Source organism: Ovis canadensis, chromosome 8, assembly GCF_042477335.2.
Source record: "Ovis canadensis isolate MfBH-ARS-UI-01 breed Bighorn chromosome 8, ARS-UI_OviCan_v2, whole genome shotgun sequence".
NCBI classification, from domain to species: domain Eukaryota; kingdom Metazoa; phylum Chordata; class Mammalia; order Artiodactyla; family Bovidae; genus Ovis; species Ovis canadensis.
This window is the reverse complement of record NC_091252.1, coordinates 66,222,698-66,246,910: the sequence shown is the minus strand read 5'-3', so window position 1 is coordinate 66,246,910 and position 24,213 is coordinate 66,222,698. Positions and strand designations below refer to the sequence as shown.

The following is a 24,213-nucleotide window of genomic DNA, read 5'->3' as shown; positions in this document are numbered from 1 at the left end:
ATCATTTTACTTTTGTATTGATATATAGTTGGTTTACAATGGTGTGTTAGTTTCTGGTATATAACAAAGTGATTCAGATTTTTGTCCCATATAGATAATTACAAGATATTGAATATAGTTCCCTGTGCTATACAGTAGGTCCTTGTTGTTTATTTTATATGTAGTAGCATGCATCTGTTAATCTCAAGCTTGTAATTTATCCCTCTTCAAGCCTTTCCCCTTTGGTAACTGTAACTTTGTCTTCTATGTCTACTATGAAAATGTAGACTCATCTTATGTCTAATGTGACTGTAGACTCAGATTTTAGAATAGGAAGGGACCTCAGAGATTAATTGCTTCAATGTACAGGTAAGAAATGAAAGCTCAGAGAGGTTAAGCAACTGCCCAAGTTCACAGTTAACAGAATCATCAGAATTAGAGCTGGGCTCCGTTGCTTCCCAGTATATGCCCTCATCACAGTATGAGGTTTTGTACCCACATCTGATGGAAGGGACCTCCAAGACTAGAGCTGAGACCTCAAATACAATGAAGTCCACTTGCAGAACAGACTTCATTGGACAAAGAAGACAGTGTGGATAAGGAAGATATTTGGCTTCCATTTAAGTCAGCCAGTTTTTAAATGTGCCACAAAGTGATTAAAGCTGGCTTGTCCTTGTATGAGAACACTTGAGGTGCAAAATGTTAATGTGCAACCTTATGAACTACCTCCTCCAGAGTAAACTATTTTCATTTGTAACATCCTCAGGGTGTATGAGTTGGATGTCCTGGCACCATTTGATTTCAAAACAAATCCTTCATGGCTCAACACAAATTATAAAGGTAACTGGTTTTAGTTTCCAATCTTTGTTAATTAGTGAAATAAATGCCTCCAAAAATCAAAATAGTTTTTGTTTTAGAAAAATTTTAAAAATATCAAGCCTTCTTCTCAGCCATCTGTATCCTATATCTGACTCCAAAAATGTGGAAAAGTGCCATCAATTTTTTTTAAATGACTATTGCTAAAAGATTGAATAGGATGAAATAAGAGGATAGTTTTCCTAAGTGAATTTTTATTTTAGTGATATTATGGATAAAATTTTGTGCATTAAATATTTTTCAAAGGAAAGGCAGAAAAATGGCTTAATGGAATGATGTAGAAAGATATTTGTGACATATGAAATGGAAAATAAAGACTACAAAAGAGTTTTATAGTATAATTATTCATTTTTTTAGAATAGAGTAAAATACATCATGTCAGTGGTAAGAAATCTGGAGAATTATGCAACAAACTGTTATCTCCCAGCTGGAATGACAGAGGACTTTCATTTTCTGCTTTGTACATTTCTGCTTAGTTTGATTTTTTTCCTTCCTAAAAATAGTGTAAAACTTGTTGCAAAAGAAAAATGATAAGACAGAATATAGTAGGAAAAACTTTTTATCTCTTTTAAACTTACTATTTTTGTTGAAATAATTATTCTTAACATTCTGTTAAATTTCTTCCCACATTTAAAAAAAAATGAATTGTGGATTCTTCAAACAGTGCAGTTCTTTAGAAAACCACTGGACATCTTTTTTTGGAACAAATATGCAAATATACAAAAATTGCCTGAAGCCAAATGTGACTTGTATAGGAAACTTGGTCAGCTAGAACTAGTGAATTTAAACTAAAAGTTTCAGAACAGCCTCTTCAAATGGGTAAGCTTTTTTCATGCCATTATTGATTCAATTTGGGATAGACAAAGATATCTCAGGACAAGAAACTTTCATTCTAATGAGATACGCATTCTAACATTTTATCTTAACTTCTGCTTCACACATTTCCCTGTTGAAGATTGAATTAACTTTTTCTTCCAAGCGGATCCACAAATGATAAAGAAATAGTCACAAGAAAGAGTTACATATGGGTTGTGTGTTTGGGGTAGAGAAAGAGATTTAAAATCCAACTGTTATTTAATTCTTGCATTCGAGACAGTTAGTGATAGATAGGACAATGACACAGGCTTATTGGAGAAAGCTGTGTTTTGACCTAGCAGAGATTAGTGAAAATCCTTAGAATGCCGTGCACAGTCAACGTCGTTCTCTCAAAAAACAACTAACATTTGTACAAAGATATCAATAAACCCTTAGCCTATTAGATCTTTAGTTTGGGGCTTGGAGAGATAAGTGTCATAACTCTTGAAAGTTATTGCTTTGAGCATCCAGACTTGTTTAATCTCAGAGATAAAATGTAAGAGTAATCTCAGAGCCTTGAGCATGTATTGAGGGTCAGGCTCTTGTCTGTTTCAACAGTTTTGTTACCTAGGAGATCAGGCTTAGCAAGGACACTGAAAAGTGTCAGTCCTATTGAGACATTTGCTTTCCCTTGCATCATAGAGATTGGATTATAAACTGTTTTCATTTTAAAATAAAATCCTCTCAACAGTTTTTGAGATAGATATGATAGTAATCCATTTCCCAATTTATCAAGGAATAATTAGACTGACCTAGAGGTTATATTCCTACTCAAGGTCATAGCACTCTTAAGCTCTAAGGTGAGACTAGAACACTGGTATCCTGACTTCAAATTTTGTATGACTTCCTTTAAATCATGCAGTCTCATATCATAGACAAAGCATGATCCTCCTCTATCAATATATGTAAATACAGTTTGTACAAGACTGAAATCACTGTCTCTAAGCAGCTGCAAGTTAACTTGTAAAGTCTGTAAATACTGATAAAACAGGCATCTCTATTTCCTTATGGTAACATGGAGGCTCCGTGAGCCACTGGTGAAGGCAGAAATGGAGATGTGATGGGAAGAGCTAACAGCACTACAATACCACTGTATAGCTCCTTCCACAGCCTTGAGTCCTAGAGATCAGGACATGCTATAATTGTAATTCCATACAATAGAAAAGGAGCTGGTAGGAGTTCTCCATTCGATTTTAGAAATCTGTTGAGTTGAATGAAGTAGAATTGAAGAGGAATAAGTGTGAGGTCTTTTAAGAGGCTAGCACCTGAGACTTGCTTACTTATTTCATGTCTTGCTGACCCACTAGGCAATGGCTGGCATGTCTGTTAATAAATTACTTCTGCACAATAACAGATCATGTGACTATTTTAATTTTAGCTTTGAAAGCAAAAAAAAAAAAAAAAGTAAAAATGCCTGCCTGGACTGATCAATTCGTTAATTATTTATATGAGCATACCTATCATTTTCTGTGTTTTAAAAGAAAGGTAACTTTTATGGAAATTGATATCATTATGAAGGAACCCTGGTGGTATGTCAATGTATTTTCATTTTAGAGTTTGATGAATCTCATCTTTGGAACCACCACAATCTTAAGATCTATATCAAGGAAAAAGGCAAAGGTTGACTCTTCACATGTTCAAGGCTTTTAGAGATTTATGGTACTGACCTAGGAATAACTAGCTCTTTATATATGTTCAGGGAAAGCACTCTGAAAAAGCATTCTGGATTTAGAAAAGTACCTCCATCCACACAAGTCATTTATGAGACGTTCTTTCATCCATGGTTATCCATTATGTTTCCCAGATGACTATCTGAACATACTCTTTTATTACAAAGACACAAAGGAACTCATTTCCAAGTTAGGCAATAACTGGTACTAAAGAAACATTATTGTTCAATAAACTATTAACATTTTTTTCTGAAAATCCAGAGCTGAATTTTTCATTAGTTTTAATATATCTTCAAATGAGATTTGAAATCTAGTTACAGATCAGTTACATTGTAAATTTTCTTTATTGTATTTTACCTTCTAAAACGCTAAATATAAAGAATATAAACAGAAATTATGTACTGTTATTTCTCTATAAGTCCAACAGTTATTAAGAAATGGAATATTTTTAAAGTTCTTATTCAAATTTGAGGAATGTTAAGAGATGGAACGTTAGAAGTTTCTTACAAAAATTTTTTTGCAGAATAAGTTGTGGTGGTCCTGTTACTAACTATGTTTTAGAATTATTAATTGCTCTAATTCCCAATAATTCTATTCTTCCTTTTATTTGCAGTTCTTTTAGTCTCAACAGAGGTCACCTACTTTGTTTGTGGATTACTTTTCGTTCTGGTAGTGGAAGAGTGGGTTTGGGATTATGGTATTTCAGTAACTATTCTTCATGTTGCCATCACTTCAACTGGTAAGCAAACTAAAATAAAGGAAACAAAATGCATTCAATCTGGATATTGTACCTAAATCGACATATAAGAGTAAAACTTTGTTGTATTCATAGTGTCCTCTGGTGGAGAAATAATAAAAACTGATGATGAAAGTTCTTCATCACCTCCCTCACACTTTCTCCCCTATCAGGTTCCTCTACCATTTCCTCAGAGAGGTTTTGATTAGCTACATTGTCCAATTCAAAACTATATTGAACTGTTCAGTTCAGTTCAGTCGCTCAGTTGTATCTGACTCCTCGCGACCCCGTGAATCGCAGCACGCCACGACTCCCTGTCCGTCACCAACTCCCGAAGTTCACTCAAACTCATGTTCATCAAATCGGTGATGCCATCCAGCCATCTCATCCTCTGTCATCCCCTTCTCCTGCCCCCAATCCCTCCCAGCATCAGGGTCTTTTCCAATGAGTCAGCTCTTCCCATCAGGTGGCCAAAGTACTGGAGTTTCAGCTTTAGCATCAGTCCTTCCAAAGAACACCCAGGACTGATCTCCTTGAGGATGGACTGGTTGGAGTTCCTTGCAGTCCAAGGAACTCTCAAAAGCATCAGTTCTTCGGTGCTCAGCTTTCTTCACAGTCCAACTCTCACATCCATACATGACCACTGGAAAAACCATAGCCTTGACTAGACGGACCTTTGTTGGCAAAGTAATATCTCTGCTTTTGAATATGCTATCTAGGTTGGTCATAACTTTCCTTCTAAGGAGTAAGCGTCTTTTAATTTCATGGCTGCAAGCAACTTCTGCAGTGATTTTGGAGCCCCCCAAAATAAAGTCTGACACTGTTTCCACTGCTTCCCCATCTATCTGCCATGAAGTGATGGGACCAGATGCCATGATCTTCATTTTCTGAATGTTGAGCTTTAAGCCAACTTTCTCTCTCCTCTTTCACTTTCATCAAGAGGCTTTTTAGTTCCTCTTCACTTTCTGCCATAAGGGTGGTGTCATCTGCATATCTGAGATTATTGATATTTCCCCTGGCAATCTTGATTCCAGCTGTGCTTCTTCCAGCCCAGCGTGTCTCATGATGTACTCTGCATATAAGTTAAATTAGCAGGGTGACAATATGCAGCCTTGACGTACTCCTTTTCCTATTTGGAACCAGTCTGTTGTTCCATGTCCAGTTCTGACTGTTGCTTCCTGACCTGCATATAGGTTTCTCAAGAGGCAGGTCAGGTGGTCTGGTATTCCCATCTCTTTCAGAATTTTCCACAGTTGATTGTGATCCACACAGTCAAGGCTTTGGCATAGTCAATAAAGCAGAAGCAGATGTTTTTCTGGAACTTTCTTGCTTTTTCCATGATCCAGCGGATGTTGGCAATTTGATCTCTGGATCCTCTGCCTTTTCTAAAACCAGCTTGAACATCTGGAAGTTCATGGTTCACGTATTGCTGAAGCCTGGCTTGGAGAATTTTGAGCATTACTTTACTAGCGTGTGAGATGAGTGCAATTGTGTGGTAGTTTGAGCATTCTTTGGCATTGCCTTTCTTTGGAATTGGAATGAAAACGGACCTTTTCCAGTCCTGTGGCCACTGCTGAGTTTTCCAAATTTGCTGGCATATTGAGTGCTGCACTTTCACAGCATCATCTTTCAGGATTTGAAATAGTCAACTGGAATTCCATCACCTCCACTAGCTTTGTTCATAGTGATGCTTCTAAGGCCCACTTGACTTCATATTCCAGGATGTCTGGCTCTAGGTGAGTGATCACACCATCGTGATCATCTGGGTCGTGAAGATCTTTTTTGTACAGTTCTTCTGTGTATTCTTGCCACCTCTTCTTAATATCTTCTGCTTCTGTTAGGTTCGTACCATTTCTGTCCTTTATGGAGCCCATCTTTGCCTGAAATGTTCCCTTGGTATCTCTAATTTTCTTGAAGAGATCTCTAGTCTTTCCCATTCTGTTGTTTTCCTCTATTTCTTTGCATTGATCTCTGAGGAAGGCTTTCTTATCTCTCCTTGCTATTCTTTGGAACTCTGCATTCAGATGCTTATATCTTTCCTTTTCTCCTTTGCTTTTCACTTCTCTTCCTTTCACAGCTATTTGTAAGGCCTCCCCAGACAGCCATTTTGCTTTTTTACATTTCTTTTCCATGGGGATGGTCTTGACCCCTGTCTCCTGTGCAATGTCACAAACCTTCATCCATAGTTCATCAGGCACTCTGTCTATCAGATCTAGTCCCTTAAATCTACTTCCACTATATAATCATAAGGGATTTTATTTAGGTCCTATCTGAATGGTCTAGTGGTTTTTCCTACTTTCTTCATTTAAGTTTGAATTAGGCAATAAGGAGTTCATGATCTGAGCCACAGTCAACTCCCGGTCTTATTTTTGTTGACTGTACAGAGCTTCTCCATTTTTGGCTTCAAATAATATAATCAATCTGATTTCAGTATTGACCATCTGGTGATGTCCATGTGTAGAGTCTTCTCTTATATTGTTGGAAGAGGGTATTGAAATGTAGCAGTTTTCTATTCTCTCTCATTCAACTTTTTATCAGTTATTCCCATTCAACTTGTTATCAGTTGTAAAGGGTTTGACACTGTTAGAATTCTTTCCCTCCAAATCCTTTCTTGAAGCAGATATTGGCCAAAGACTGGGAGCTAGGGCCTGAGGAAATCTGTACCTCCAGGCTTGCAAACTTCCTAATAATTATTTTAACAAAAATATGACTTCCCTTGTGGCTCAATGGTAAAGAATCTGCTTGCCAATGCAGGAGACACAGGCTCAGTCCCTAGGTAGGGAAAATCTCCTGGAGGAGGAAATGGCAACCTGCTCCAGTATTCTTGCCTGGAAAATCCCAAGGGGATAGGAGCCTGGTGAGCTACAGCCCATGGGGTCTCAAGAGTCAAACACAACTTAGCTACTAAACCACTACCACCACCAGGTTCTAAGACTAAAGGGTTTTTATTTTTACTTGTGAGCTTTGGAGTTTGAATACAACAGATTCAAATTCCAGTCCTAACTTTCTGTCAGATGTTTGTCTAAGGCAAGATATAACATCATTTATAGTGTTAGACATAATTGCCTCATCTACAAAATGGGTGGTATCTTGTGAAGCTTGTGTGAGAGAGGTTGTCTGGCATGGCGTTTGGCCTATAATTACTGAGTAAAGGTAATTTTATCCATTCCTTCATCCATTTATTCAAGGTTTACTCTTCCCTTGTAACTTTTTATTTCTTACTGCCTTCCATTATTAGAGAGAAACACAGTAGTAAAAGCATGAGTGGTAATCAACCACAAGTTATAATTCAATGTTATTATTATTTATTAACTACTTATGTTTAGTTGCTCAGTCATGACTGAATCTTTGTGATCCCATCAACTGTAGTCCACCAGGCTCTTCTGTCCATGGAATTTCCCAGGCAAGAATACTGGAGTAGGTTGCCATTTCCTTCTCCAAGTTATCTTCCTGGCCCATGGATCAAACCCACGCATCTTTCATTGAAGGTGGATTATTTACCACTGAGCCACATAATTGATTCCCAACTCTAATTACATGAGAATAACCAGTTTTGATGTGAAGTTATCCTCACTGAAATCCCTCAAACTATTGCCTAAGGTTCACTGAAGGATGCTTGACTGCATGCTCCTGATTCAACAGGCCTTCATACTGAAAGAAGAGAGCACTGGAATTCCCACAGGCCCCAGTAGGACTTAGGAGTCAACTCTTGTTTTCTCTGGAATCCATGGGCTGTCCTCTTGCTGCAGGAGATTTCTGTTTAACTACTCTGTAACTACTTAAACATCACTCATATTTTCAGTGCTCTGATCTACTGATGGGTATAATCAGTCTCTGACTTAAGAACACACAATTTCAAAATGAATTGCTATGTCTCAGCCTCAGTGCTATTAGAAAATGCCAGTTCATCAATCTTCTAGGATCAGTTTCCTCAGATACAAACTCTTTTAGTAACTGGAGGACCAGTGAAGCCCATCTCAAATTCTCTATGTTACTTTGGGGCTTAAGTTTTCCTGGAAGACAGTCATAGGATATTTTAAGAAGGATTTTGGAGCATATGCTGGCTCAGTCTTCAGGGTCTCAGCCTTCAGACAATAGGTTTTCTGGATCCAGAAAAGTTACAAGTTAATCATCCAACCTATGGCACATAGAAAACACTTTAAAAATATTGCTCAATAGATCTTTCAGAGGAAAGTCACCCAGAACTCCAGAGAGCCAGGCACTGAGGATTCAGAACAGTTTTAGGATCATTTCTGCTGCATATGACTTCAAGTCGACTGCGTGAATTTGACCTGAGAATCTGACAGATCATGACATCATTCCTAGGAGAGGAGTTTCAAATACTTGACTTAACAAATGACCTTTTTAGACAATGGCTTAAGTACCACTTTGGCACTACTTGATTTCATGAATATAGACAAGATTTCTCTTTGTTATGAAGATATGATTTGACCAAACAAGTATTTCTTCATGAGTAAAACAATAATGTGTATTTCAAAAATGAACAAGGCCTTTTTCTTTTCTATTGCAGTTATGCTGGAATTCCCCTTGACGTCACACTGGTGGGCTGCCTTAGGTATATATAGAGAGATTAGATATAGATATATATTATATACATATATATGATATATATATATGGTACTTATTTAATAGAAATATATATTCATGAAAAAGTAGTGGCATAAAATAATTTGGGGGGGTCAGATAATTGGACCAGATTACTCAATGGTTTTATCATTCTAGGATAAAACATTGGATATATATTTGTGACATATTCTTTTAGTTATCTTTCTCCATGAATGACAATATAGTCTTTATAGTAGTACAGAAGAAGGAAAACTATTTTATCTCATTTTTTTTAATCCACCAACTGAACAACTGAATTCATCAGTCACATACGTAGTAAGAAAATTAGCCAAGTGAAAATAGACTTCTCTAAAGCTTTTTCTTTAGATTAAGCCAGACACTGGCCTCAAAATATTTTTAGATTTTCTCTTTTCAGTAAGCTTGGCAATAGTTGTTATCTAATTATTGTCACGTTTATCAATGAGAAATGGGAATGCAGCACTTTACCACATTCTTTCTCCTAAAGTTATCTACTTTTAGTACCAGTATTATTTATATTATTTACTAACCCCCTTCTCTCAAGTTTAATTCTTTCCTTACCTTGCATATCCATAATTCTCCAATATTGTTTAGTGCATACAGAAACACTTGTAGAAAGTAGACTTTTTATTTTGCATAAACCTTCCCAAGATGTCAATTTTTAATAAATCAGAAAATATGATACCGAAAGAAATACTTTAATGAGCCCAAGTGGAAATCATCTTGTCTCTATGGAAAATAAGAACTTCTCTCTGGGGATTTTATTTACAGTACTACAAAATTTATTGAGGCCTAGCCAGCTTAGTCACATATCAAATGCAACCCTGATGACAAGGAAAGTCAACTTTTGGCATAATGAAAGAACTTATAGAATTTGCTAAAATAATTAGATAACAATTTCAGTTTCAATAATCAAGTTTGGATTCCTCAGAGGACACTTGCCCAGTGATGTCCAAGGTAGCCTTCTTTGGTTTTTATTTGCATTAACAATTTAAAAGTAAGAGAATAGTGGCTAAACATCTTGGAAATTCTATCTTGTGGTCTCACACTGGATGTGCGTCTTTGTGCGGGGAAGTTGTGTGGTCCTTCCAGGCCTCTGATTCACAAAGGGCACTTACCTCAGTGACTTTTACTTTTCATGGGAGTTACGGAGTTACTGCCTTGCAAGGAACAACAGATTTATGGGAGCCCTGTAAGGCTAGATTAATATTTTAAAACAAACAAGAATCATTAGGCCAATGAAATCAGAGCTAAAGGCATTTTCATAAAACCAAATAGCTCAGGTAGGTGGAATTCTTGTGTTCAAACTCTTTTCTATACTCAAAAATAGTTTCCACATTAGTAAGCACTTTTTTCTTTTACAATTAGAGGGGGAAAATACCTTATAAAGAATATTTTAAAATAGCAACAACACAAACAAATTGCAGGTCACATGAGCTAAAAGAATTGAGAACTGTAAATTCCTTGGCATGTGCTTTGACTCTGTTGCCTTTGAATTTCTGAGTTTTAAGAGCTCCTTACCATTAATTTGACAGAACCATGCACCTATTCCCTGAAGGAAGTTTTGAATTTCAATAATTTACCAGCACAGAATACATACCTACTCTCTTTTAGCTGAATCTATAAACTCATCTATTGCAAATGCTGTGACAGTTTCAGGAACATTATTTTAGTCATGATGATTGTTCTTATTCATAATCTCACCAATGAATTATTCATTATTAGTAGTTAACCAAAACTTCCCTTTCATTACTTGCAGGATTCGGCTTAATTTCAATGATATGTGGAGGCCAGACTTTAGCATACTGTTTGTTCAAAGATAATTTTATCTATCCAGATCTGGATGATTTCTAACAGAACAGCCAATTCTATGTTATTACATATATGGTATCCAAGCTAGATTGTATTTTTTCTTCATACCTATATTCGAGGTTGAATTTATTCTAGATACGTTTTAACTGTAATAAGACTAAATGCTTTTTAACTGTAAAAAGAAACAAGAGAAATTAATGGAGAGCAAACGAATCCTAGTAAAGAATTCATGAGCAAAATATCCAAAGTCATAAATACAGTGTTTCCCAAAGTATATTCCATAGAACCCTAGTTCCAAACAATGTTAATAATGCCTTGTAAAGAAAAGTTGCATGTTTAAGTATTTTAGTAAAACAGACTTATTTATTTTGGACTTCTTAGAATCTTTAACATGCTATTGTGAACACAGCATCACTAAGTAGTAGTTGATAACCTCCTGTGTTGTTTCTCAAACATATTTGACCAGAGGCACAGTTTAGAAAATGCTGATATGTCATGTGGAAACTATAACATAGAAAAAGGCAGATTTGAAATTGCTGCAAATCCCTGTAACCAGAATTAGATTTTTATTATTGTCCCACAGTATCTGTTAGAGCACTTCTTATGAAAATATTACCTTCTAAAAAGTGTTAGTGCCTACATCTTTCTTTAGATTATGGTGTTTTAATATAATACTTCTCAAAATTTGACGTGTATTTGAATCACCTGGAGATCTTGTTACAGTGTGGATTTTGGTTTAGAAGGGCTGGAATGGAGCATGAAATTCTGTATTCCTAACAATTATTGGGAAATGCCTGTGCTGCCGGTCCACGGACCACACTTTAAGAAGTAAGGTCTCAGCAGTTTGAACGATGTATTTTTTAAGGTTGTCTAGCTCTGAACTGTCATCCTATGGTTTTTATATCATGGTTATTCAATAAATGCTTGTTGAATTGTATTAAAACTGAGCTGAGTTAAATTTATCTATCTAAAATTTATATGTTTAAGACATATTTATATGTCAAATATTTCCTACTTTTTAGTACAACTAAAGATGTGCATATACAAAAGAAATGTACAACATGGTTACAATTAAAATGTAAGCATAGGAAAAATGATAGGAAAGTGACAATTCTCCTTGTCCCCCAACCCCCACCCCCAACACACACACTCCCACAAAAACATCTTGGGAAACAATTAGAAGCTATCTCTAGAATTGTTTCCAAAATGGATCTTTTTATCCTAAAAGTCTATTTCTTCCTTAAAGACATGCATTCAACCTCTAAGAAACGTCATGCTAATTGTATATATTCCAGATAACCTTCCAAAAACTACTTTGTGTTAATCAGTTATTTGTTAAATAATTTAAGCTTCTTGTGCCCATGTAAGTATGAAAATAATGATACTGTCTCCCTTTCTTCTGTCTCATATCTACTGACTCACACAAATTTTTGTTTTCTGTCCATTATTCCCATTCTTCCTGTTAATTTCCTTCAAAATGTTTGGTTATAGAAGTATCAAAATCTGTAACTCATTTAAATCAGTCAAGGGGCTGTAAATTTCATCTTTAAAGGAAGGAAGGATACGGTAGCTAGGAAAGGGTAAGCATTATGATCTTTGATTCCTTGGTTAAAACCCCACTGACAGCACAAAGAAAACTGTATTGTCAGTGATACATAAAACTGAATCTTGCTTTGTGAAAAATGCAAATATCGAACAAACCATAATACACTGATGAAAAAGACTGCCCCTATATTAACTCACACTTGGAAGAAATTTACAGAAACATTAAAGCTGCCTAAGTAAATTTGATAATTAAAAAAAATTTGGTCGATTAAGCACTTTTTAATATAATGAGAATTGTTAAACTAGTAAATTAGAATAAGAATCTCTCTAGACTCAGAGGACCTTAAAATCTTGTCATTCTGTAGTATAGCTTAATTAGCATGTTTATTTCTAGGATTAGGAACCCATCTGCTCAGGTAATTACCATTATGTTAATCTTTCTCTTTCTTTTCTCCTGATCACAAGTTTCTTCTTTTTTTGGTTTTCCTCTTTTACTCATTAAAATAATTATTATTGTCTATTAGATGACACCACCTAATACACAAAAATTTAAAATACAATTAGGATGCATATTTTAATTTAAAAATACTACACATCTGACATATCAACTATATATTCACTTTGGTTTTTATTCCTGTATATATATATATAATTTAATTTTATATATATACTTTTTTCTCAAAGGTCAAGAGTCATGCCCATTTAATTTACTTTTCCAGTATTCCATATAGAATCATAAGTTGGTAGGATCCTATGCTATATTTTGATGCATATTTTTCAGGCAAGGTTGATACTATTTTCATAGTTTAAAGAATGATAATATTTTTGTATTATGTATAACCATTTCCTAAATATGCTTTGAAGTTATTATACTCCACAGTGTTATCTTATAAATTAATTCTCACATTTTAAAATAACATTTTACTTAAAAGAATTAAGTGAATGAACCTATCTTTACTTGTATTGATTGTGATCCTAAAATATATATGAGGACTATTTTCACATTTGTAGTCTAAAAATTAAACTTCTATCTAAAATGTTATAGGTTTTGGTCAACTTTTTTACCTTACTAGCTGAATTGATAAATTCAAAATTTGTTTGGTATCCCTCTAAAGCTGCAGAGATTACCCTATAGAAGTGAGAAGACATATACTTTGTGACAGAGGATTTTATAGCAAATCTTAAGGAAAAAATAAATGCATTTCCTAAAGTTGTTGCTTTATAAACTTTGTATACCTCAATCGCCAGGTAAAATAATATAAAACAAAAGCATACATAGATCCTTTTAGTAAAAATTGTCAGGAAAAGGAGGAAATGCAACTTGGTTCATATGAAGATAATATGTTATTTAGATTTCTACTGCAGAAAAGGTCTCATAAAATATGTAAAAATTTGGGAGTATTCCACGTTTTAAATAGAGGACAATAAAGTATTTCCAAGTATTATGCCTCACTTACCTTAGTTCTTCCTTTTCAATTTGCCTTTATTCTATCTAAATTTTCCCGATGGTTTAGTAAAATGACCTCTAACCAAATTATCTTTAAAAACAGAGTTAATTACCATCTGACTTTCTTCTTGGTGAGAAATATTCACCCTGCCGCATATGCTCAATACTTCAAACAGGAAGGAACTGAAAATATTATCCAATAACTTAAATGACAGCTGCACAAAATATCAGCTTATTAATCTAGCCCGTATTCATGAAGTGGGTATCATATTTGATCATCACAATAATATATTTAACTGTGTTCTTAATGGCTGTATATATCTCTATAATACAAATACAGTACAACTTATTTAGCCATTTCCTTTTTACTGATGCTTGTTTTGTATAGTTTTTTCTCATGTTAAGTAGATAGACATTAGACAGCTCCTCAAATTCTCAGATAAAATGGATCACCAGAAGTGAAATTATTAGACCATATGGCAATGAATATCTTTTAATTATTGAAAAATATTTCCAAATTGCTATTTACAATGTTTGAACCAATGTGTTCCCCCAACAAAAGTATAAGTACCAATTTTACCATACCCCTCTCACATTAAGAACTGTCATTTTTACACTATTAACATGCATCTAATAAAGTGATAATTTTACGATGCATATCAACTCCTAGGCAATAGGGATGTTCAAGTATCACATAGGTAAAGTATCATACCTAGTAGTTGTTGATCTTTAACCAGCTTTGTTGGGTAGATGGTAGGGCATTAAAGGAGAACTTTAAGCTATTTGAAGGCAGGTATATGGTTTTGTTCAATGCTATATAACCAGTTCCCTAGAATAGTGTCTGGGTTGTGTCATACATATCAGAGGTACAATTAAATGGGGAGGGAAAGCAAATACATTTTTTTCTTGCTTCAGAGCTGTTGGCTACAATCCTTCAAATTAGTTACACATTGGAAAACTCCCCTGGCACACCTGGGAAGGGATTGATTGTTTTACTGATCCAGTCAAAAGGAAAAGAGAAGCATAGATTGCTCTCTGAACAAAGAAGGTGCCCAGTAACAAGAGAGTAAAATGTTAAACTAAATATAAGTGGACAAACTGTACCTTCATTGTACTCGTGTTGAGAGTGGACTCAGAAAAAAAAAGAAAAAAAACATGTTTACCTCTTAAAGCTCTGTGAGTAATGCATATTTTATACAAACTTTTTGGAGGAGATGAGAAGAGGGTTGCATTGCACTCACCACAGCACACTCACTTGTCTCCTCACTAGACATCCTGGCTTCCTTCTGTAGCTGCTGTCGATGGCCAGGTCCCTGTTCCCTTCCTCACTTTGTCTCTGCTGCTGCTGCTGCTGCTGCTGCCGCTGCTAAGTCGCTTCAGTCATGTCCGACTCTGTGCGACCCCATAGATGGCAGCCCACCGGACTCCCCCATCCCTGGGATTCTCCAGGCAAGAACACTGCAGTGGGTTGCCATTTCCTTCTCCAATGCATGAAAGTGAAAAGTGAAAGTGAAGTCGCTCAGTCGTGTCCGACTCTTCGCGACCCCATGGACTGTAGCCTACCAGGCTCCTCCGTCCATGGGATTTTCCAGGCGAGAGTACTGGAGTGGGGTGCCATTGCCTTCTCCACACTTTGTCTCTACACAACCTCTAAAAACACTGTATGTTCCCAGCAAATCAGATTCTGACTGCAGCTAATATATACTAGTAATATAAACAAAATTCTTATCACTGGGACTTCCCTGATGATCCAGTGGTTAAGACTTTGCCTTCCAATGGATGGGGTGCAGGTTCGATCCCTGGTCGGGGAGCTGAGATCCCACATGCCTCAGGGCTAAAAAAGCAAAACATAAAATAGAACCAGTATTGTAGCAAATTCAATACAGCCTTTAAAAATGGTCCATATAAAAAAAATCTTTTGAAAAACTATTTAAAAATAGTAATCATTGCCTGAAGGAAAACTATTCTTTGTTTTCCAATTATGTCACTTCAGGGTATCACCTTAACCTATCACAAATGACTTTCCAAAATATTTACCCCACCAAAAGAAATCTAGTCTCTTCTCAGGGCCAAATTTTGCTAATGAAATGGAAATACTTTTCTGTGTGTTCTGGAGTATCTCTGTCCAACAGAACTTTCTGCAGTGGTGGAAGTGTTCCATTTATCTGTACTGTCCTGTACAGTAGCCACTAGCTACATATGCCTGCTGGACTCTTGAAAGGTAGATACCATGACTGAGGAACTGAATTTTAATTTAATTTTAATTAGTTTAAATTTAAAACTAGTGGCTACTGTATTAGACAAGATGGGAGCATCTCCTCGTTTATGAAGGAAAAAATAGTTTCACCTGCAGGTGTTTTAACTCAACCCATCAGGCTGAGTTTGAGGCTGAGTTACTTAGGGCAAAAAGATCCATCTTTAAGGAAAGGGAAAAGTGCATAGAAAACCCAGAGATTGTCATGCCAGCTATGATGCATAAAGACTGTGTGTACATTGTCTAGTAACATACAATGTGGGGCTTCCCTTGTGGCTCAGCTGGTAAAGAATCCACCTGCAATGGGGAAGACCTGGGTTCGATTCCTAGGTTGGAAAGATCCCCTGGAGAAGGGAAAGGCTACCTACTCCAGTATTTTGGCCTGGAGAATTCCATGGACTGTATAATCCATGGGGTCACAAAGAGTCGGACACAACTGAGCGACTTTCACTTTCACTTGTACAATGTGTTGGTGTCTGGAGAAGGGAATGCAACCCACTTCAGTATTCTTGCCTGGGAAATCCCATGGACAGAGGAGACTGGTGTGCTACAGATGGTGGTATCACAAAGAGTCTGACGCAACTGAGCGACTAACAAACAACAAATAAGCTAATAGATGAACACTGAGGCAACTAGTGGCATGACAGACTGTATTGAAGATACTACATTTTGGGGACTTGTCAAAGGTGCTTCGAGATTAGAAAATTTCCAGTTGAAAGTGCATATGACAATACTAAATGTTGTCAAGGAAGAAGAGAAAAGAGATTGTTCAAACACTGCTGATAGGAACTCAGTAGGTACAACCTCTTTGGAAGTATCTATGACGTATGCCTGTGGAAGATACAGGAGCCCCACATGTCAACTTGCACATGGGTACCCTAGAGAAACTCCTGCATGAGGACAAAATGTGAACTACAACATTGTTTATAATAAAGTAAATTGAAGAAACATAAATGTCCATCAATGAGCACTGATTTTTAAAAAATTATTATTAGGTAAAATACTATGTAGCACTTTAAAGAAACTAATAAGAATTTAATAAATGAACATGATAGATCTCAAAAATGTTTGTGAAAATAATAAAAGTACATGTTGATTTTCTTGTGTAGATTTTTAATGTGCACATAAATATTGCTGCATATTATGTATGGGTGCATATATATATGGAAGGAATGGTGCTGTGATTCATATCAAATTCTTGATACCAATTGCCTGAACATATGGTTATAGTGTCTAGAAGCAGAATACAAAGAGAAAGATCAGTTTAAGTGTTCAGTATGTTGATTTTGAGCTAAAGGCAGGATCTTCAAGTGGAAATATCCCTTTGGATATCGGCTAACATGTTTGTGAAGCTAAAGTTAATGACTGATCAAACTATCATAATAAAAAGACAATTTGCAGATGTCTATAATGTGAAAACTTAAAAAAGTTATCAAGTCATTAAAGATTATAATTCTTAGGTTTTTCAGTTCCCAATGTAGAAAATAAGGTAAATTATATATAATATAGTTTAAAATAAACATAGGTAAATTATAAATAAGGTAAATTATATATAATATAGTTTAAAATAAACATAGCTGAGATTTATTTTCTGAAATGTGATCATCATCACACAATTCTTTATTGCTGTGAAGATTAATGAGCTGTTGACCGATGTAGTTTTTTCTATGAAGTCAGTCTCAAACACACTTCCAATTTTTATAGGACATTTTTGTATAATAAGGAGTTGTAATAATTTTTAAACTCAGCTGTTTTTCATACTACTTGTAAAATCCAAACAATCTGATTTGGTAATTATATGGAAGTTGAACTCACTATGTTCATTTTTACTGAGAAAGTGGTGCAAAGTTTTGATTTTGTCATTTGGACTGGCAATGTGAATTCATTTCATAGTTATTTTTAAAAAGTTATTGATTTTTAATTGAAAGATAATTGCTTTACAGTATTGTGTTGTTTTCTACCAAACATCAACATGAATCAGCCATAGTTTTACCTTTATTAACATGTGTTTCCTACAAATGAGTCCTGCTAGTCACAAGGGAAATGTCTCTGAGAAATAATGGACTAACACATAATGGATACTCAAAAACAATTTTTTGAATTGAGTATATGAATGGTCACTTGTAGTAAACTACTAGAAAAATAAATCCAAGACCATATTAATAGTAATTCAATTCTATAATATTTCTGTATGAATAACTGAGTATCAGTGGCATTGTAGATACTCAGTGAGTACCGAATGAATAAATTAATGGATACACTATGATTATAGTTTTCACAAAAGTTCAGTTAATGATTTTTAGCCTACCTCTTTACTACCAATGAAGTACATCAGCTATATAAAGCACTATACAAATTATATCAGTGAGAACCTTCGATTGAAAATGACAGAAACTGATCTTAAGAATAAAGATATTTATTGATTTATGTGTTTGAGAAATCCAAGATAACGTGACGTCAAGTGAGGTATGAAATGACAGCTCAAGATTTTGTTTGTTTCTTTCTATTTTCCAATCTGTCTCCTTGTTTAAGTTCATTCTTGGCAGGTTTCACCTTAGGTGTTTCTTATTCGATTGCTCATATTCCTTGTTAGATCCAGTGGGAAAAAGCAAGGATGTTTCTTTCCCAGAAGCCTCCAATCTTATTAGCTCATTCTGGGTCCTGAGCCAGTCACTGTGGCCAGGGCAATGGGATGCACTGATTGGCTTAAGACAATCTGAGCACTTCCTGTCTAGAGGGTAGGAGGGTGGGAAGAGAGTGTCAGCTTCTCTTGAAACTCACAAGCTACTGGAAGGAAGCAGAACACAAGAATGAAATCAAGACTGCAAATGTGTACTCTGCCTATTAAAAGGAGCCACCATTTGTACAGATAAAGAAAACATAAATGACATAGTGAATGGACAGTATGGTATATAAAACAACACTATATGTTGGTAATAATTGTTTAATTATATAATACACAAAAATAATAGAGGAACAGAGAAAGTGCAAAAGAAACAAAAATTTATTGTGGCTTTGTATCATCAGAAAATTCCCCAACTGTTTAGCAATTGTTCCAGGTCCTATGCTGGACTCACACTTCTTATGAAGTCACTGCCCTCCCTGACCTTAAGATGATATAACACCCATCTATATTTCCCCCCAAAAAATCAAATTAACAAGTAAAAGTATCAACTGTGTGTCATGAATGTATATCACAAAATTAGTAAATTTTAAAATCATAAGCTTTAAATCTTAACTTATGCTCTTTCCTTTATCTGGAATATTTACTTCAGTACATTTTCAGTAAAATCCTATTCCTTATTTGAAACTAAAGAATAATTTAAATGAAACCTTCTTATGTATCTATCCTTTTCCCAATACAGGCTGATTTATTTACCCATTCTGCCTCACATTTTGTTCTTACCTGTGTGCTGTGCTTAGTCACTCAGTCCTGTCCAAGTCTTTGCAATCCCATGATCTGTAGCCCGCCAGGCTCCTCTGTCCATGGTTTTCTCCAGGCAAGACTACTGGAGAGGGTTGCCATGCCCTCCTCTAGGGGATCTTCCCAATCCAGGGACTGAACCCAGATCTCCCCCATTGCAGGTGGATTCTTTACTGTCAGAGCCACCAGGGAAGCCCATGAATCCTGGAGTGGGTAGCCTATCCCTTCTCCAGAGGATCTTCCTGACCCAGGAACCAAACCGGGTTCCTTTCTTTACCAGCTGAGCTACAAGGGAAGCCCTTGTTCTTATCTAAATTGTAATAATTAGCAGATGATGTGCTGTTTGTAAAACATTTTCAAATCCATCAACTCAATTGATTGCACAACTTCTTGGGAAGGACATATTATTATAACTATTTCATTTTATGCTAGAGAGCTGAAAATCACTATCTAAGCTCCAGATATTGCACATCCCCAATGCTCCACTGTTAACATGTTACAGAGCACTGAAAATGAAGGAAAATATTGTAATAGTTTATGAAGCAAGCATAACAATAGTCTTTATAAAGACAGTACAAAAAGAGAAAATTACAACTCAATGTCACTTATGAGTACAGATACAAAGTTGTAAATATTAGCAAAAGCAATCTATTCCACTTTTTATAAAATACAGTATGACCGAGTAAGATTTATTTCCAAATACAAGGTTATTTCAAAAATAGAAAAATTCAGCTCCTTTGCCACGCCATCGACTGTAGCCCACCAGGCTCCTCTGCCTATAGGATATCCCAGGCAAGAATACTGGAGTGGGTTGCCATTTCCTACTCTGGGGGATCTTTCTGACCCAGGGATCAAACCCATGTCTCTTTCATCTCCTGCATTGGCAGGCAGATTCGTTACCACTGTGCTGCCTGGGAAGCCCTCATTACTATATTATGTCATGTTAAAAACTGTAAGAAGAAAAACTGTATACACGATTATCTCCATAAATGCTGGAAAATGTCCTTGAAAAAGATCAGCATCCCTTCCTAACAAAAACACTTAAGATTATAATAACTGGTACTTTCTTAATAAGACAAAATATACATTCCTTAGTTCTAAAGCCAATATCTTACTTAATGGCAAGGCACTAAAGCAAAGTCGACCATCATTTCCATTACCATCAACACTGTACTGGCAATGTCAACCAAGCAATTAAACAGAAGAAACTAGAGGCATAACCAGTGGAAAAGAACACATAAAATTATCTCAATGTGCAGATGTTATGATCTTATAACTGGAAAACCCTAGAGAACCAACGATAAAACTTGAACAATCAGAGAAGTTACTATTGTAGCAGGCCATAAAACTAACATAGGAATCAGTGGCAGTTACTTACAAAATGATAACAGAGAACACAATGGTATAGAAAACCCCATCTGCATTAGCAGCAAAGAAGATAAAGGCGTGGCCGTGATGGCCGAGTAGGGAGACCCTGAGCTCACCTCCTCCTCCCAGGCACACCAAAACTAACTATTCACAGAGCGACTATTGATGAGAACAACCTGAAGACTAGCAGAGACCATCTTCCATAGCTAAAGATATAAAGAAGGACTGCAATGACATGGGTATGAGGGGCAGAGATGTATATAAAGTCAAGACCCGCATCCCCAGATGGCTGACCCGAAATGGAAGGATAATTACGATCGCAGAGTTTCTCCCCAAGGAACAAGCAGTCTTAGCCTCACGTCAAGTTCTCCACCCTGGGAGTCCTGCGCTGGAAAGGTGAACCCCCAGAGCATTTGGCTCTGAAGGCCAGTGGGACTTACTTTCAGGAGAACCAGAGAGATGTAAGAAATGGAGACTCCACTTTTAAAGGACTCACACAATCGTCTCACACATTCAAAGACCTAGGGCAGATGCGATAATTTAGGAGGAGGCTGGGTTAGACCCACTTGTTGATATTGGAGACTTTCTTGGAGAGCCAAGAGGCAACTGGAGCTCACCCTGGGGACAGAAACAATGGTGGCAGCCATTTGGGGGAGCTTGTTCTTCCACAAGAACACTGATGCTGGTAAGTGTAATTCTGGAATCCTCCTTCTAGCTTATTAGCACCAGGTTCTGGCCCTGTCCACCAGCCAGTCAGCAACAGTTTGGGAATATGCCAGGCCAAGCAGCCAGCTGGACAGGGACACAGCCCACCTATCAGCAGACCAGCTGCCCTATTATTTCCTGAGCCACCAACCATCCCAGGACATAGCCCCACCCACCACAGGGCCCAGGACTCAGTCCCACCTACTTGTGGGCTGGCATTAGCCCCGGGATCCTGCTGCCAGTGCTTGGGATCCAGCCCTAGCCGCAGTCAGGCTGAAGCCAGCTCCTGGAATTCCAGAGCTTACAGCCAGAGACCCCAGGACTCAGATCCCCTCACCTGCAGGCTGACACTAGGCCCAGGACCCAGCTTCACCCAACAGTGGGTGGGTACCAGCTCTGGAGACATAGAGACCCACAACCAGCCGTTTTTCTATAAGTCTGATATGTCAAAATAGAGAAAAGTTATTTAAAAATAGAGAGAGAGAGATGAAGAATCAGAGGATTTAAGCGACTTTTCCAAAGTCATATGAAAGAGGCAAAGAAGTTGTCTAAGGCTCAAACTCCTGCTGTTTTCACCACACGGCCCTCTCCCTGTGACTGCATTTTGCATTCGCTAAGAGTCGGACACGAATGAGTGGCTTCACTTTCACTTTTCACTTTCATGCATTGGAGAAGGAAATGGTAACCCACTCCAGTGTTCTTGCCTGGAGAATCCCAGGGATGGGGGAGCCTGGTGGGCTGCCGTCTATGGGGTCACACAGAGTCAGGCACGACTGAAGCGACTTGGCAGCAGCAGCAGCAGCACATTAGCAGAGGCAGTGATTCCTAGAGAATCTGCTTGAACACTTGTATGAGTCATACTGGGATTCTAAGGTAACCAGCACAGGAGCCAGCAGAGTGGCCTGCACTAGAGACACTGTCTTGGCAGCATGCCTTGACCTCTAAGAACATGTAGAGCTGTCCAAGGTATGATGTCTATTAAGAACAATGGGTTTCCCTGGTGGCTCAGATGGTAAAGAATCCGCCTACAGCGTAGGAGACCAGGGTTCAACCCCTGGGTCCAGAAGATCTCCTGGAGAAAGTTGCCTGGAGAATTCTGTGAACAGAGGAGCATGGTGGGCTACAGTCCATGGAACTGCAAAGAGTCAGACATGACTGAGTGACTTACAAGGAACAGTTAGGACTGTCAGGCTTCTCTCTCTAAGAACTCTGATCTGCTAGATGTAAGTTCCCACCTCTGATCAGGAGCAATAGCCACTCATGGTCATCATGATGTCTGTGGCTTGATTAAAGAGGAGTCCCAGAAAATGGTTTGGGGTAGAATGACATGGTTCATTTTTAGATCTAGAGGAATAGCAAAGACTGACAGGTTGACAAGCAGTTCAGGCTAGGCCCCCATGCTATTTGGGAACTGGAATACAAATCAAGAACCCTAGGCTGGGGAAGGTGTCTCCCTTCTGTGCCTTCTGGGTAATTTCTTATAACTGTACTTGTCACATTGTATCACAGGAGGCAATGAAGATGCTTGTCATGAGCACTAGATTCAAGCAACTTATAGGCAGAGTTTGTGTCATTCACTGGACAAAAATTTATTGAGACCCGCACTGTGCCAGGCATTGCTTTAGGTGTAGGAATAATACATCAGTGAACTGTTTTCAGACAAATATCTGCATCCTTATTAAATGTACTTTCAACCTCACCTACTTATCACCTCGACTAGTTCCTGGAACACAGTAAGTGTTTAGCAATAAACAAGATGTTCAGTTATAATGAACAGTTGTGGTGATTAGCATCACAGGCCTTTAAGGACCTGTGGATCTCAACTCAGACACCCTGGAAACTAGACATAGGTCAAAAGACTAATTCCAGTCCCCATTCTGGAGGTGATGCAGTTTCTGGGTCTGATATACTATACTTGTAACTGTCTCTGAATCTCAAAGCTGAGTGTCTAGAGGATGAAATTTTTACCACCAGTAATTGGGCAGAGTCCAATCAAAAGGAATTGAGAGACAGTACTCAATACATAACAGGCTTGCTGTGGTTTACAGAATTGAATGTGAGAAACTGGAGGGGATTTTCAAAAACATGTAGTCAATCCTTTTCTCCTCCATCCCCTCTCCGTTACTTTTTTTTACTCTTCCTTGCAATCGTGACTGTGTTCATTTCAATCAAACCCACGGCAGGGAACTCACAGTTTACTAACAAGAGTACTCCATTCTGGGAACTGTCATCATTAACAAGTTCTTCCTGAGGTCAAGCCAAACTTGGATCTTTCTCTAGTTTCCTCATTGGTCCTGTTTCTGACATTAAGACAACTCAAGATTTCTAATTGCTCTTTCTTATAATTTAGATATCAGAAAATCATTCTCTAATAGCTGAAGATGAGACTAAATTTTCTTTATGAAAACTTAAGCGCACCCATCCTTTCTCCTTTCCTTCTGTTGCAATGGAGCAAGTTTTCTTTCCCACCTCTGCAGTTCATTCTTCCACTTATGCTCTGAATTTTACTCCTTCTCCCTGGGACTCAGTTCCCAGTTACTTTTCACCCTATTCAGGTCACATTTCTGCCCCCATCACACTCTTGAAACTATCCTAGAGAAACTTGAGCCCTCCTTCAGTGGAATACTCAAGAGACATTTTTAGCAATGATTTTATTTCACCCTTCACAGGGCATGGCCTGGCAGGGGCCCTACCAACCACTCCCTTATACTTGGCAGCCTTGCCTGTTCCTTCCCCAGCAGTTCCTCATCAGTGTCATGGTGGGCACCCCTTCTGTTATTCCTTGAATAAATACTGACTTCCTTGTGGTCCTGCCCTAAATGCTCACCCCACTCTACATTCTCTGCCTGGGGAATTTTATTCACACACTTCACTGCTTTATACCTAAGTATAAGCTAATAACCACGATGGTTATTAGCTTATCAACCACCTAGAGCC

The 24,213-nt window shown here is 37.3% G+C and overlaps 1 protein-coding gene across 3 annotated transcripts in view; it reads left to right on the top strand.

Annotated features, from left to right (window-relative positions):
• Positions 1-11,476, top strand: part of TMEM244 (transmembrane protein 244) — a 39,798-nt gene extending 28,322 nt beyond the window's left edge. For all 3 annotated transcript variants that reach the window (XM_069598394.1, XM_069598396.1, XM_069598395.1), the window contains 4 exons: positions 746-819; positions 3,994-4,119; positions 8,648-8,692; positions 10,481-11,476. In XM_069598394.1, coding sequence (XP_069454495.1) covers positions 746-819; positions 3,994-4,119; positions 8,648-8,692; positions 10,481-10,575 — 340 coding nt within the window. In that variant the 3' untranslated portion in view covers positions 10,576-11,476. The remainder of the gene's footprint in view (positions 1-745; positions 820-3,993; positions 4,120-8,647; positions 8,693-10,480) is intronic.
• Positions 11,477-24,213: the final 12,737 nt, after the last annotated feature.